This window comes from Hippopotamus amphibius, chromosome 15 (assembly GCF_030028045.1).
Source record: "Hippopotamus amphibius kiboko isolate mHipAmp2 chromosome 15, mHipAmp2.hap2, whole genome shotgun sequence".
NCBI classification, from domain to species: domain Eukaryota; kingdom Metazoa; phylum Chordata; class Mammalia; order Artiodactyla; family Hippopotamidae; genus Hippopotamus; species Hippopotamus amphibius.
Window position 1 is genome coordinate 21,533,195 of NC_080200.1, and position 15,969 is coordinate 21,549,163.

Genomic DNA, 15,969 nt, shown 5'->3' on the forward strand with positions numbered 1-15,969 from the left:
CTGCGAGTGGTCTCTCTCTAGTTGTGGAGAGCGGGAGCTACTCTTTGTTGTGGTGCACAGGCTTCTTATTGTGGTGGCTTCTCTTGCTGTGGAGCACAGGCTCTAGGCGTGCAGGCTTCAGTAGTTCAGGCACGTGGGCTCAATAGTTGTGGCTTGTGGGTTTTAGAGTGCAGGCTCAGTAGTTGTGGTGTGCAGGCTTAGTTGCTTCACAGTATGTGGGATCTTCTCAGACCAGGGAACAAACCCATGTCCCCTGCATTGGCAGATGGGTTCTTAACCACTGCCAGCTGGGAGGCCCACCACAGAATATTGAATATAGTTCCCCATGCTACACAGTAGGACCTTGTTGTTCACTGTTGTCTTATTTCAAGAAATTTCCACAGCCACCCTAACCCTCAGCAACCACCACGCTGATGAGTCAGCAGCCAGCAACACTGAGTCAAGGCCTTCCACCAGCAAAGATTATGACTCACTGAAGGCTCAGATGATGGTTAGCATTTCTTAGCAATAAAGTGTTTTTTAATTAAAGTATGCACATTTTTGTTTTTAGACATAATGCTATTGCACACTTAATAGACTACACTGTAGTGTAAACATAACTTTTATATGCACTGGGAAACCAAAAAATTCATGTGACTTACTTGGTTGTGATATTTGTTTTATTATGGTAGTCTGGAACTGAACTCACAATATCTCTGACACATGCTTGTATTTTAAACTGGTTCCTTTACTCCTCCCCCTGCTGGAAGCACAGAAAGATTTTTCTCGGATATTTAGTATGAGAACCTGATTGAGCTCCTGGAGGTAAAATTCACAAAAGTATGCAGGTTCCCCCTATGACTGGGTCCCCCTGATGTTTTTATCTTTCAGACTTGTCCACAACTGGCCTTTAGCTATTTGTCAATTACAATTCAGGTTTTCCTGTCTTGGCACTGATTCTCATGGAGGTTTAAGCTCATAGGTTTCTGATTCAGGAAGTTGTGATTCTCTTTATTTGCTCCTGTGTTTCCCTAATTTGGGGGGCAGCAGATTGTGCTGTGACCACACTTCTCTCGTGGGTTTAAGAAGAATTACTGATTTGTCAGTTTGTTCAGGTTTTTAAAATTTTTTTACTTTTTAAAATTTTTGGCTGCCTTGGGTCTTTGTTGCTGTACACGGGCTTTCTCTAGTTGTGGTGAGTGGGGGGTTACTCTTCAGTATGGCACACGGGCTTCTCATCGCAGTGGATTCTCTTGTTGCGAAGCATAGGCTCTAGGTGTGCAGGCTTCAGTAGTTGCAGCATGCAGGCTCAGTAGTGACACATGAGCTTAATTGCTCCGCGGCAGGTGGGATCTTCCTGCAGCAGGGATCGAACACGTGTCCCCTGCATTGGCAGGTGGATTCTTAACCACTGTGCCACCGAGGAAGCCCTACTTGTGAGTTTTTTAATTACAAATGTAATGCAGGCTTAGTGTGAAAATATTAGATAATACAGATACGTGAAGTTAGAAGTGAAAGCTCCTTTTCAGCTCACTTCCTGAGAGAACCATTTACAACAGGCTGACGAGCAAGTTTCCATTTTGTTATACATGAGCAATCATCCATCCATTTATCTGTCCATCTACCCACTCATCTTAATATACTCTGTGTATTGGTTTTCTACGGCCACTGTAACAAAGGACCACAAAAGTAGTGGCTTAAGCAATAGACATTTATTTTCACTTTTTTTTTCAATTTTTTTTGGGTGTATAATTGATGTATAGCACTGTATAAGTTTAAGGTGCATAGCACAATGGCTTGACATACATATATTGTGAAATGATTACCACAGTTAATGTCCATCACCTCATATAGTTAAACAAATGTTTTAGAATTACTGCCTTAGCAACTTTCAAAAATACCATATAGTAGTGTTACCTATAGTCATCATGGTATACATTATATCCCCAGTACTTATTTATCTTATACCTGGAAGTTTATGCCTTTATTCAGTTCTCACCCTCCACCCCCCCACCCCTGCCCCCCTGCACCCACCTGCCTCAGGTAATCACAAATCTGGTCTCTTTTTTAAGACTTTGGTTTGAGTTTTTTGTTTCAGTTTCTGTTTTAAATTACACATGTAAATGATATCATACAGTTTTTGTCTTTCTCTGTCTCACTTATTTCACTTAGCATAATGCCCTCAAGGTCCATCCGTGTTGTTGCAAATTGAGAGATTTTTTTCTTTTGTTTTTTTTCTTTAATAAATGTGTTTACTGATTTATTTATTTATTTATTTGCTGCACTGGGTATTTGTTGCTGCATATGGGCTTTCTGTAATTGTGGAGAGCGGGGGGCTACTCTTTGTTGTGTTGTGCAGGCGTCTCATTGCCGTGGCTTTTCTTGTTGCAGAGCATGGGCTCTAGGTGCGCAGGCTTCAGTAGTTGTGGTGCACGGGCTTAGTTGCTCCTTGGCATGTGGGCTCGAACCTGTATCCCCTGCACTGGCAGGCAGATTCTTAACCGCTGCATCTCCAGGGAAGCCCGAGATTTTTTTCTTTTTTATGGCTGAAGAGTATTTCATTGTAGCTATCTATACCTATGTCATCTATCTACCTATCTTACATCTTCATCTTCTTTATCCATTCATTTGTTTATGGACACTTAGGTTGTTTCCATGTTTTGTAAATAATGCTGCAATGGACATGGATGTGCAGGTATCTCTTTGAGATACTGATTTCTTATTCTTAGAGATAGCGATTTCCTTTCCTTTGGATATATATCCAGAAGTAGGACTGCTGGATCATATGGTAGTTCTATTTTTAAGATTTTGAGAATCCTCCATACTGTTTTCTGTAGTGGGTGTACCAATTTACTATCCCATCAACAGTGCACAAAGGTTCCCTTTCTCCACATTCACCCCAGCATTTGTTATCAGTTATCTTTTTGATGATGGCCATTTTAACAGGCATGAGGTACTATCTCATTGTGGTTTTAATTTACACTTCCATGGTGAGTAGTCATATTGAACATCTTTTCATGTACCTCTTGGCTATTCATATATCTTCTTTGGAAAAATATCTATTCAGGCCCTTAGCCCATTTTTCAATTGAATTATTATTATTATTATTATTTTGCTTTTGAGTTATATGAGTTCTTTATACATTTTGGATATTAATCTATCATCAGAAATGTGATTTGCAAATATTTTCTCCCATTCTGTAGGTTGCCTTTTTATTTTGTTGATTATTCTTTTGCTATGCAGAAGCTTTAGTTTTATGTATTCCCATTTGTTTTGTTTTTAATTTTGTTGCTAATGCTTTAGGTGTCATATTAAAAAAATTATTACTAAGCCCATGTCAAGGAGCTTTGTTTCCTATATTTTCTTCCGGAGATTTATGGTTTTAGGTCTCACATTTAAGTCTTTAATCCATTTTGAATTGATTTCTCTGAGTAGTGTATGAAAGGGGTCTAGTTTCACCATTTATTGAAGAGATTGTCTTCTCCATTGAGTATTCTTGGCTCCTTTGTCAAATATATGTTTATTGGATATTCATGGGTTTATTTCTGGGCTCTTGATCCTGTCCATTGGTCTATTGTCTGTTTTTAATGCCACTACCATACTATTTTGATTACTATAGCTTTATAATATAGTTTTAAATTAGGAGGTATGATGCCTCTAGCTTTATTCTTCTCTCTCAGGATTACTTTTGCTCTTCTGGGTCTTTTGTGGTTCTATATAAATTTTAGAAGTGTTTTTTCTGCTATAAAAATTCCATTGAAGTTTTAATGAGGATTGCATTGAATCTGTAGATGTCTTCATGTAGTATGGAGATTTTGATATTAGTTCTTCCAATGCGTGAACAAGGGTTATCTTTCCATTTGTTTGTGTCTTCTTCAGTTTCTTTTACCAATTGCCTTATAATTTTCAGTCCAGAGGTCTCTCATCTCCTTGATTGTTTTTCCTAAGTATTTTATTATTTTTGATGCTGCTGTAAATGGGATAGTTTTCTTTATTTCTTTTTTAGATAATGTTTTATAAGTGTATAGAAATGCTGCTGACTTTTGGAAGGAAGCTGTGTTCACCACTATACTACCAGCATTGCATGAAATGCTACTGAGATTTGTATGTTGACTTTGTATCTTGCAACTTTACTGAATTTGTTGATTAGATCTAACAGGTTTTTTTGATTGAATCTTTAGGATTTTCTATACAAAATCATGTCATCTGTAAATAGAGTCAATTTTACTTCTTCCTTTCCAATTCTGATGCTTTTTATTTCTTTTTCTGGCCTGATTGCTCTGACTAGGACTTCCAGTACTATGTTGAATAGGAGTGTGGGAAAGGGAGGTGGGCACTCCTGTCATGCTTCTGGTTATAGAGAAAAGCTTTCAACATTTCACCATTGAGTATGATGTTAACTGTGGGCTTGTAATATATGGCCTTTATTATGATAGGGTATTTTCCTTCCATACCTAATTTCTTAAGAGTTTTTTGTCATGAACGGATGTTGAATTTTGTCAGATGCTTTTTCTGCATCTACTGAGATGGTCATATGATTTTTTATTTCATTTTATTAATGTGATGTATCACATTGATCGATTTGCATATGTTGAACTATCCTTGCATCCCAGGGATAAATTCCACTTGATCATAGTGCGTAATTCTTATAATGTGCTGCTGACTTCAGTTTACTAGTATTTTGTTGAGAATTTTTACATCTATATTCATCAAGGAAATTGGCCTCTGGTGTTCTTTTCTTACCGTGTCCTATCTGGTATCAAGGTAATTGTGGCCTCATAAAATGAGTTAGGGAGTGTTCCCTCCTCTTTGATTTTTGGAAGAGTCTGAGAAGAATTGGTCTTAATTCTTCTTTAAATGTTTAATAAAATTTACCAGTGAAGCCATCTGGTCCTGGGCCTTTCTTTGTTGGGAGTTTTTTGATTACTGATTCAATCTCCTTACTAGTAATTGGTCTGGTTAGATTTTCTATTTCTTCCTGATTTAGTCTTGGTAGCTTGTATGTTTCTAAGAATTTTTCCATTTCTTCTAGGTTGTCCATTTGGTTATAGTTGTTTTTAGCAGTTATTATGATCTTTTATAATTCTGTGATATCAGTTTTAATGCCTCCTTTTTTGTTTATAATTTTATTGGTTTGGGTTCTCTCTCTTTTTTTATTGATTTTTCTGGGTAAAGATTTGTAAATTTTGTTTATATTTTCAAAGGGCCAACTCTTTGCAATTTTTTCTATTTTTTTCTGTTCTTTATTTTATTTATTTCTGCTGCAATCTTTTTTATTTCCTTACTTTTGTTAACTTTGGGCTTAATTTATTCCTGTTTTTCTAGTTGCTTGAGGTGTAAAGTTGCTTGTTTAATTAAGATATCTAAATTTTCTTAATATATGCATTTATAGCTGGAAACTTTCCCATTAGAACTGATTTTGCTACATCTTATAAGTTTTGGTATGTTGTTTTTAATTTTTGTTTTACTCAGGATATTTTATTTTCCCTGTAATTTCTTCTTTGATCCATTGGTTGTTCAGAAGAGCATTGTTTAATTTTCATGTATTCTTGAGTTTTTCAGTTATCCTCTTGTTACTGATTTCTAGTTTTATACCAGTGTGGTCAGAGAAGCTACTTGGTATAATTTCAGTCTTCTTGAATTTGCTAAGACTTGTTTTGTGGCCTAACATATGATATATCCTAGAAAATATCTCACATGCACTTGAGAAGAATATGTATTCTGCTATTGTTAAAATGTTCCAAACAAAATTTATTTTGTCTCAGTAATGGAGCCTAAAATTTCAATATCAAGGTGTTGGTAGGGTTTGTTCCTTCTGCGAGCTATGAGGAAGAACCTGTTCCATACTTCTCTTCCAGCTTCTGGTGGTTTACTGGCAACCATTGACATTCCTTGGCTTGTAGATGCATCACCTCAATCTTAGCCTTCATCTGTACATGGTGTTCTCACTGTGTTGGTGTGTGTCTGTCTGTGTTTATTTATCCCCCTTTTATAGGGATATAAGTCATATTGGATTAGGGCTTAAATAAATGACCTCATCTTAATTAAAAGCACTTTCAATGACCCTATTTCTAAGTTAGCTCACATTCTGAAGTACTGGGTGATAAGATTTCAACATATGAAATTTGGGAGGACACAATTCAACCATAACACTCTGTCCAAACTGGAATCATGTGAATATTTTTCCATGATTTGCTTTTTTCATTTATTGTGGACACATTGCCATGCTGGTATATACAAATCTACAGATTTTGACATAATGCTCCCTAGTATGCATTATAGTAACATATTTAGCTGCTCATTGAATGATGAAACTTTGTGTGACTTTTTTCTTTTTCACTATTACAAATAACTCTGGAGAAAGTATATTTATATATACAACTTTATGTATATGTAAGTATTTCTTTTGAGACAGATATCTATAAGTGGAATTAATGAGGTAAAACTTTTAGGCATTTTATATTTTGTTAGGTATAGCCAAATTTTCTTTTCTTAAACTTTAGGCCTTTCTCTTTGGCTGCGTATTGCCCCTGGCCCTTTCATAGTATTACACAAGCATCACATATGAAGCATTTGCAAAATTATTTACTTCTTGTAACTTTTTCCCCACCCCTCTCCTTTGTCCTGTTCTTGCCCTCTCTATTCTGCCTTGTTGAATAGTGGGACTTTCCACAGGGCTGACAAGTAAACAGAGGATAATTCTAATTTTGTTTTTACTCTGAATTCCCTCTGCCTCTCATCGTTCTTTTATATAACACTGGAGGAAATTTTCTAAAATGCAAATTTGGTAACACTGGGCTTTTGCTCAAAAAGCCTTCAAACTACATTCCTCTTTGAAGTCAGAGTAAATTTGGTATACCTTAGCTTGGCACACAGAGTTATCCCTGATCAGCTCTAGATCACTGCTCCTTCCTTCTGGCTTACCACACCCTTCACTGTTTTGAGTAATACTGAATTAATTCTTAGTTCTAAGAACCTGGCCCACTCTTTCACCCTTCCTCAACCTTGCATACCATTTTCCTTTTGCTTGGAGGATTACCCTTGCTCTCCTATTCTCACCATCCATTGAAAAAGCTCCTTCTATGTGGCATATATACACAATGGAATATTACTCAGCTATAAAAAGGGATGAGATGGAGCTATATGTAATGAGGTGGATAGAACTACAATCTGTCATACAGAGTGCAGTAAGTCAGAAAGAGAAGGACAAATATTGTATGCTAACTCACATATACGAAATCTAAAAACGGTACTGATGAACTCAGTGACAAGAACAAGAACGCAGATACAGAGAATGGACTGGAGAACTCAAGGTATGGGAGGGGGTGGGGGATGAAGGGGAAACTGAGACGAAGCGAGAGAGTAGCACAGACATATATATACTACCAACTGTAAAATAGATAGTCAGTGGGAAGTTGTATAACAAAGGGAGTCCAACTCGAGGATGGAAGATGCCTTAGAGGACTGGGGTAGGGAGGGTGGGGGGGACTCGAGGGGGGGGAGTCAAGGAAGGGAGGGAATACGGGGATATGTGTATAAAAACAGATGATTGAACTTGGTGCACCCCCAAAAAAATAATAATAAAAAAAAAAGCTCCTTCTTAATCTTCAATTAATTTCTTTGATCCTCAGTTTTTCTATTTAAAAACAGAGATAAAAACAACACCTGCATCTTGGTTTTGTAATAATTCAATGAGATAATCCTATTTAACATCATCATCACACAGCCAAGCAGTTAGTAGATACTCAATGAATGTTAAATCTTCTTCCTCAGTTTTCTTTATGAGACATTTTTGTGACATAAGGCATATCCTCAGTAAATTTTTAAAAATATCAATAACAATATAATACATGGCAAGATATCTATGTTCAGTACATGTGGATCTGAGTTGAATGGATTGGATGAAGCCAAGATATATGATGTTGGCTAGTGGACTGGTTGGTAGGACTTGGTTGTTTGATTTTCTAAACATTTCGTTATGTAGTCTAGGAATCTATCCCTCAGTCTCAGTGGTTACCAACATTTTGATAATCCCAATGTGACTTCTTAACAAAACCACCCTATCTGCTTGTAATTGCTGCCACTTCACTGTGTACTTCTCCTCAAATACCTGTGACATAATACTTTCTAGCCCTTTTCTGGAAATAGTGGTAAAGCTTACTATTCTGTAACTTTCAAAATATTCTTTCTTTTCCTTTTTCATGACAATCTCTAGTCTTCTGGAATGCTCTTCATCTTTGCCAGTGTCTTAGTCCATTTGGGTTGCAATAACAAAGATACCATAGACTGTGTGGCTCAAACAACAAGCATTTATTTCTCACAGTTCTGGTGGCTGAAAATCCAAGATCAAGGTGCCTGTAGATCACCTGGTTCCTGGTGAGGACTCTCTTTCTGGCTTGCATACAGACACTCTTGCTATATTCTCACGTGGTGATGGGGTGAAGCAACTCTCTGGGGTCTCTTTTATAAGGGCACTAATGCCATCATGAGGATTCCACCCTCAAGACCTAATCACATCTCAAAGGCCCCATATTCTAATACCATTACATTGACAGTTAAGATTTCAATGTATGAAATTTGCGGGGGGGAGGACTACAACCTTTCAGTCTATGATAACCAGGAATCCTGAAAATCCCTTCTGCATTTTCATTAAAGATCTTCTGGTAAAATTCACCTTAGCTGGAGATAAGAATTTACTATAAACCACTCAGTTGTTGTTGTTGTTTTTTGTTTTTTCTTTTCTTTTTTTTTTTTTTTGGCTGTGTTGGGTGTTTGTTGCTGTATGCAGGCTTCTCATTGCCATGGCTTCTCTTGTTGCAGAGCATGGGCTCTAGGTGTGCGGGCTTCAGTACTTGCAGCACGTGGGCTCTGTGTTGTGGCTCTCAGGCTCTAGAGCACAGGCTCAATAGTTGTGGCACATGGGCTTAGTTGCTCCATGGCATGTGGGATCTTCCTGGACCAGGGATTGAACCCGTGTTGCCTGTGTCGACAGACAGATTCTTAACCATTGAGCCACCAGAAAAACTCAGTTGTTTTGCTCATTCCTCTTGGGCTTTATTTCCCTCTTTGTCTTGCTTACTCAGTCTTTTTTGTCGTGATTCATCCTTGACTGGGAAGATGGAGACCAGTGGATGGATAAGTACTTCTGTTTCCTTTTTGTCATCTGTTCATGCTACACTGTCTGAATGACTTCTTTCTGTATGTTTACTTTTTCTGATTCTAATACACGGTAGAACTTAAAAACATGTGATTATTAAGAAAGGAATGTGATTGCATGAGATATTCTTAAGTTAAGGCATTGTTGAAGGCCTGGCATATGTAACTTTCTGTATACTGTATACTGCCCTCTGAGCTTCTATGCAGGTAGTGACACAGCTCACTATTTCAGAGCCCTTATGCTTTTGTTGGGTGATAGTATATGCTCAACTTGACCCAAGAGTAGTACAAGAAAAATCTTAGTTCCATTGAGTATAATGCAAGCCTAGGGCTTTATGTTCTGAGAGGCCCTTTACAATGCAGAAGGTAGCATGAAATGGACAGAAGGGGCAACAGAGCAGGGAATGGCTGTAGAAGGTATAAGTCTGAGTCCCCTCTCTACCAAATACTCTCTATTTGACCTTAAGAGAAACACATGATTTGATGAGCTTCAGCTTTCTAATCTGTAAAAAATATTCAATAGTTACAGCTGAACTGGCATCTTGCCTGGTTGATATAAGAATCAAATAAGGTAGGTATATTAACTTCTGCAGTGTTAATATAATAATAATGAGAATTATTAGTAAGAGACAATCTGGGATGTCTTTTTTGAAGAAGTGGTAGTGAGGAACATGTATGGCCAGAGGGAATATGTGTAAGAAGAAGGAAGAATGCGGAGGGAGTCTGGATCAGTTTTGCTCTGTCTCTTCTGCTGATCCCAGGAAAGCATCTGCTAAGACATCATTTGTCTCCTTTATGGGGCCAGAGATAGGCTCTGGCCTATCTCTGACTGTATCCAAGATGCTGGCTATTGATACTGACCTTTAAGTTGAAGGATGAAACTTTTCAGATAAAATGAAGTTCCTGTGTTGAGACAGCTGTGCAATGTCCAAGGAAGGCTGAGCATTGAGGTTTCTTCTCCCTGTTCCTTCTTCAGGTTGGTGAATTCTGGCATTACGTCAGGTTGCTGTCTAGCTCTATCCTCAGTGCTTAGCACAAACCAGAGTCTCACGCACCTTTACCTACGGGGCAATGCTCTTGGAGACATGGGGATCAAGCGACTCTGTGAGGGACTCTTACACCCCAACTGCAAGCTTCAGGTGTTGGAGTAAGTCTCTTAGCTTATTACAGTGATGGGAATGCATTGTGGCTATGGGGAAGGGGGTAGTTTGGGGGAATGATGATGAGATAATCTATATTTGAGAGTCTGTCTAGGGCTTGGCTTCTTACAGGATTGTGGGACTGGGAAGAGTAGTACTTTTAGATGGTGTAAAGGTAAATACTGGGTTCCTTTCACCATAAATCTCTCTACTACAAAAGAGGTGGGGGGTGGTATGGCACTAGTGTTTTAGGAAAATTTGGGGGGAGACACAGAATTTGGGAAGAATCATTTCATAAACTGCCATTACTAATTTGATCTAAACAATCCAGGAGACTGGAAAAAATATTTTCACCTGAAGAGGAGAGAAGAATAACCCTCAGCACATAAGGCAGTTCCAAGCTTGCTAATCCTGTGTTTTTCCTGCATTTGAAGTATTACAGGCTAAGATCTGGGAGACCTGTGGGGGATAAATAAGAGGATATTTTCTTTAAATCACCTTCTTTCTTGCAGATTAGACAATTGCAGCCTCACGTCACATTGCTGCTGGGATCTTTCCACACTTCTGACTTCTAACCAGAGCCTGCAAAAGCTGAGTCTAGGCAATAATGACCTGGATGATCTGGGGGTCATGCTACTCTGTGAAGTGCTGAAACAGCAGGGCTGCCTCCTGAAAAACCTGAAGTAAGTGTGCCCTGCAGAGATTTGTGTGGCAGGGCTCATAATGTTAAGGAAAAGTTGACCAGTTTCCAAAATCCAGGATGGCTTCATTTGCATTCTGGATGAGGCTGGGCCTGGGCCCGTTTCAGATAAATACACACACACACACACACACACACACACACAATATATGGTCGTGAACTACATATTCAACTTCGTCCAGACATTTGGAATAATCAAGATTCAGCTGGGTGTGAAAAGACCTTTCATCCATATTCCTGAAAGAAACACAAGTCCCAGTGAAAGTAGCCAAATAGAATTGCACGAGGGTGAGTCAAAAATTATCTGCACTCTGGCTGTAGCATTTCTACAGGAGTTCTACAGCCAGAGTGTGGATAATTTTCGACTCACCCTCATATTTCTAGGCAAGGTATTGTACTTTGTAGAACTAGACCCATCTATAAGTCATCCTTATTGCAAAGGTCCTTGCATGGTGTTGGTGTTGTTGGTCTTGTTTCTGAGAATTTCCATGGGGGTGTTGTTGGTCTTGTTTCTGAGAATTTGTAAATAGAAAGTGCTCCAAAAACATCAAGTTTAGAAATTCCATAAAATTTGGCCTATCATCAGGGTGTTGGGACCATTGGCTCCCTTCCATCATCAATGGTACCACCGAGGTGCACATACCTCTCTAGTAAGAGCTTCCTGGTTAGTTTCATAACGTCTGTCAGCCCTGACAATCACAGTCTCCACTGAAGACATCTCCTTTACTTGACACTAGGATCAACACACTCTCCTCTGAATTTTCTCCTACTGCGTGGGTTATTTCTGCTCAGTCTCCTCTGGCATCCCTTTGTCACTCTGATCTTTACATGTTGAACCCTCAGGACTCAATCACTGGGTTAATTTTTCTCCTCTACACTTTCTCCCTTGTGTACGTCATCTAGTCTTCTGGTTTTATCACATATGTGCTGTGCCCCTTCCTCCAGTTCATACCTCCATGGACTCCGTATTCAAATACTTGTCTCACCTTTCTCATTGGATATCTAATAGTCTCCCAAACTTTACATGTCCAAATCCAAACCTGTGCTGTTTCCCTCTGTTTAAAATCTGCTTCTTCCCTATCTTGGTCAATGATAACTCAGTCTGAATTGTTCAGGTCAAAAAAATCCTAGTGTCATCTTTGACACCACTTTTTCTTTATGCACGTGTCCAGTCCATCAGCATGTTCTGTTAACTGTGCTTTCACAGCATGCCCACTCATTGACCACTTTTTGCCAGCTTCATGGCTCCTACCCTGGTTCAAGCCATTGCCATCTCTTGCCTGGATTGTCCTGGTGGCATTCTACCAGGCTACTCTGCACCTACCATTGTAGATGGAGGGTGTAGCTAAAACATGTCAGAGCATATCACTCCTACAAACATGCTCCTATCACATTCAAAGTAAGAGCCACACATATACCCTGAGAAAATGATAATTCAAAAAGATACATGTACCACAATGTTTGTTGCAGCACTACTTACAATGGCCAGGACATGGAAGAAACCTAAATGCCCATCAACAGATGAATGAATAAAGAAGATGTGGCACATATATACAATGGAATATTACTCAGCCATAAAAAGGAATGAAATTGAGTTATTTGTAGTGAGGTGGATGGACCTAGAGTCTGTCATACAGAGTGAAGTAAGCCAGAAAGAGAAAAACAAATACAGTATGCTAACTCATATATATGGAATCTAAAAAAATGGTACTGATGAACCCAGTGACAGGGCAAGAATAAAGATGCAGATGTAGAGAACAGACGTGAGTACCTGGGGGGAGGGGGAAGCTGGAACGAAGTGAGAGAGTAGCATTGACATATGTACACTATCAAATGTAAAATAGCCAGTGGGAAGCTGCTGCATAGCACAGGGAGATCAACTTGATGATGAGTGATGACCTGGAGGGGTGGGATAGGGAGTGTGGGAGGGAGGCTCAAGAGGGAGGGGATATGGGGTATATGTATAAATACCACTGATTCACTTTGTTGTAGAGCGGAAACTGGCACAACATTATAAAGCAATTATATTCCAATAAAAATCTGAAGAAAAGAAAAAGTTAAGAGCCAGAAACTCATGGCAATGTCTAAGGCCCCACGTGATCTGGCTTCTGCTGTTTCTGCAAAGTCATCTTCTAACCCTAGTTCCTTCTGCTTCACTCACACTGGTCTCCTTGCTATTTCAAAATACTGTCACCTCTGAAACAGTACACTTGCTGTTCCCTCTGCCTGAAACTTCCCCCCTTTGTTATCCACATGGCTTATTTCTGTGCATCCTTAAATTCTATGCTCAGAGGTCTTCTCTGTGAGTCTGACTCTAATCATCCTACTGAAAATAGAAACCCAGCATGCCTTTCCTCTTCTCTGCTTATTTTCCTCCTTGGTGTTGACCATCGTCATATATGCTATACCATTTTCTTGTTTATTATCTAAATCTTACCCCAAGATTATAAATTCTATCAGCCCAGAAATTTCCATCCTTATCCATAGCCTCAAGGCTGAGAACCATTTGGAATACAGATTTAAATAAACAGAAGTTCAGATCAGCTTTGTATCCTTGTGTGAACACAGTGGAACATGTTCGTTGCAAGAAAAGCCATTTCCAGAGCTAAGAGAAATAAGGAACAAAAGGAATTATTGGTCAGGATGAAGCTGGGGAAATTGCTGTATGTGGGCTCATTGACCCAGCCCTGAAGGACACTCTGTAAATGAGGGACAGGCTTGAAATAGACTGGGGAATCCCTGGATGCAGTCAACCTGTCTTGTGAGCTGCAGCTGTCATAATAAAATAGCATAGACTAGGTGCCTTAAACATGTCATAGACATTGATTTCTCATGGTTCTGGAGGGTGGAACATCCAAGATTATGGCGCTGGCTGATTTGGTTTCTGGTGAGAGCTCTCTTCCGGGCTTGTTGTGTCCTCATGTGGTACAGAAAGAGGGAGACAGACAGACAGAGAGACAGAGATAGAGAGTGTGCGCTCTGGTATCTCTTATAAGGGCACAGATCCCATCATGAAGACCCGCCCCCATGACCTCATCTAACCCACATTATATCCCAAAAGCCCCATCTCCAAATACCATCACATTGAGGATTAGGGCTTTAACATATGAATTTGGAAGGAGCACAAACAGTCCATAACATAGCCAAATCAAGATGATTAGAAATGATGTAGGACAAATGGTGTGATTTGTTAGTTAAGTTGAAAGAGACATTTTAAAAAAAGAGGAGGATGAACTGACATCAAAGAAAACTTGAGAGGCATACCAAGCAATTACAATGTGTGGATTTTTTTTTTTTCTGGCCACATCATGAGGCTTGGGGGATCTTAGCTCCACCCACCAGGGGTTGAACCTGGGCCACTGCAGTGAAAGCGCCAAGTCCTAACCACTGAGCTGCCAAAGAATTCCCAATGTGTGAACTTATTTATTTATTTATTTATTTACTGGCTGCGTTGGGTCTTCGTTGCTGCACACGGGCTTTCTCTAGTTGCAGCGAGCTGGGGCTACTCTTCTTTGTGGTGCGCGGGCTTCTCATTGCAGTGGCTTCTCTTATTGTGGAGCAGAGGCTCTAGGCGTGTGAGCTTCAGTAGCTGAAGCACATGGGCTCAGCAGTTGTGGCTTTCAGGCTCTAGAGCGCAGGCTCAGTAATAGTGGTGCATGGGCTTAGTTGCTCCATGGCATGTGGGATCTTCCTGGAGCAGGGATCTAACCCGTGTCTCCTGCATTGGCAGGTGGATTCTTAACCACTGTGCCACCTAGGAAGTCCCTGATGTGTGAACTTTATATGGCTCCTGATGAAATGAACATGATATAAAAATTTTATCAGACAGTTGAGGAAATTTAAACACTAATTGGATATATATTGATATTTAGAAATTATTGTTAACTTTTGTGGGTGTGATAACAGCATTGTGGTTATGCTTTAAAAGTCTTTGTTTGGTTTTACACATTGAAATATTTATAGATGCATGAACTGCTATGTGTAAGATAATTCACCGATGTGAGGAGTGGGTAGGTGATAGATGAAACAAGATTGGCCATGAGCTGTTAACTATCACACCTGGGAAATGGGATTCATTACACTATTCTCTCTACATTTGCATGTTTTAAACATTTCCTAACTGGAAGGTTAAAAATATAACAGAAACCACATTTGGATGAAGTGTAGCATTGGAAAGCTTAGAAGTGAGGAGATGAGATTTTTAAAGCCAAAAACTCTGAAAGTGCTTATTTGAAGTGTATAATCCAAGGCTATTTGCTTTTACAGGTTGTATGGAATGTATTTCAATTATGATACGAAACATGCATTAGAAAGACTTCAAGAAGAAAAGCCTGAGCTGACCATTGTCTTTGAGCCCTCTCGGTAGTGGAGGAAGCAGGGCTGCCAGATGCCAATGTTCTTTGCTCTCCCTGCCATCTGGGTGTGGACAAGTGGTAGTGAGCACTCCACCATCAGGGTTAAGACTACCACTCTGTGATTCTTCTGGTCCAGTGAGGAAGAGAGCGGAAACTTGCTGATGGTGCCTTTGCCTAGAGAGTATGAGCATCTCCTTTACCCCTGGGATGAAGACACCAGGGCCATAAAATCATCAAATGATGCATTTCTCATCACAGTGCCTCAGTCAGAGGATGTGTTCCTCTTGGTGACCTTATGTAACTAACTCATTCAATAAAGCACTTTTTCTTTCATTTTCTCTTTTTACTCTAACTCTCCTTTCTCTCCTATATTCCCCCCCTCTTTTTTGTTTACTTTTGACTGTATCATCCCTCCTGCCATCTTTCTCTTAACTGACCATAACAGAATGAGTTAACTATATATTATGTTGCAATTTTGTTGCAGCAACTTATTTATTTTTTTATTTTTGAACAGTTTTATTTTCTAATAAAATAATTCATGGTTATTGTATTGTAGCTGGTTGAAAATTTGGAAAATAGAAAAACTTTATTGTATTTATTGTGTTAAATTTTTCCTTTCCTTAATTTTAAGAGAGGGTAC

At 39.2% G+C, this 15,969-nt stretch overlaps 1 protein-coding gene across 1 annotated transcript in view; it reads left to right on the forward strand.

Moving 5' to 3' along the window:
* Positions 1–15,758, forward strand: part of NLRP3 (NLR family pyrin domain containing 3) — a 51,934-nt gene extending 36,176 nt beyond the window's left edge. The window contains exons 9-11 of the mRNA XM_057709232.1: positions 10,112–10,282; positions 10,787–10,957; positions 15,241–15,758. Of these exons, the coding sequence (XP_057565215.1) occupies positions 10,112–10,282; positions 10,787–10,957; positions 15,241–15,340 (442 nt within the window). The 3' untranslated portion in view covers positions 15,341–15,758. The remainder of the gene's footprint in view (positions 1–10,111; positions 10,283–10,786; positions 10,958–15,240) is intronic.
* Positions 15,759–15,969: the final 211 nt, after the last annotated feature.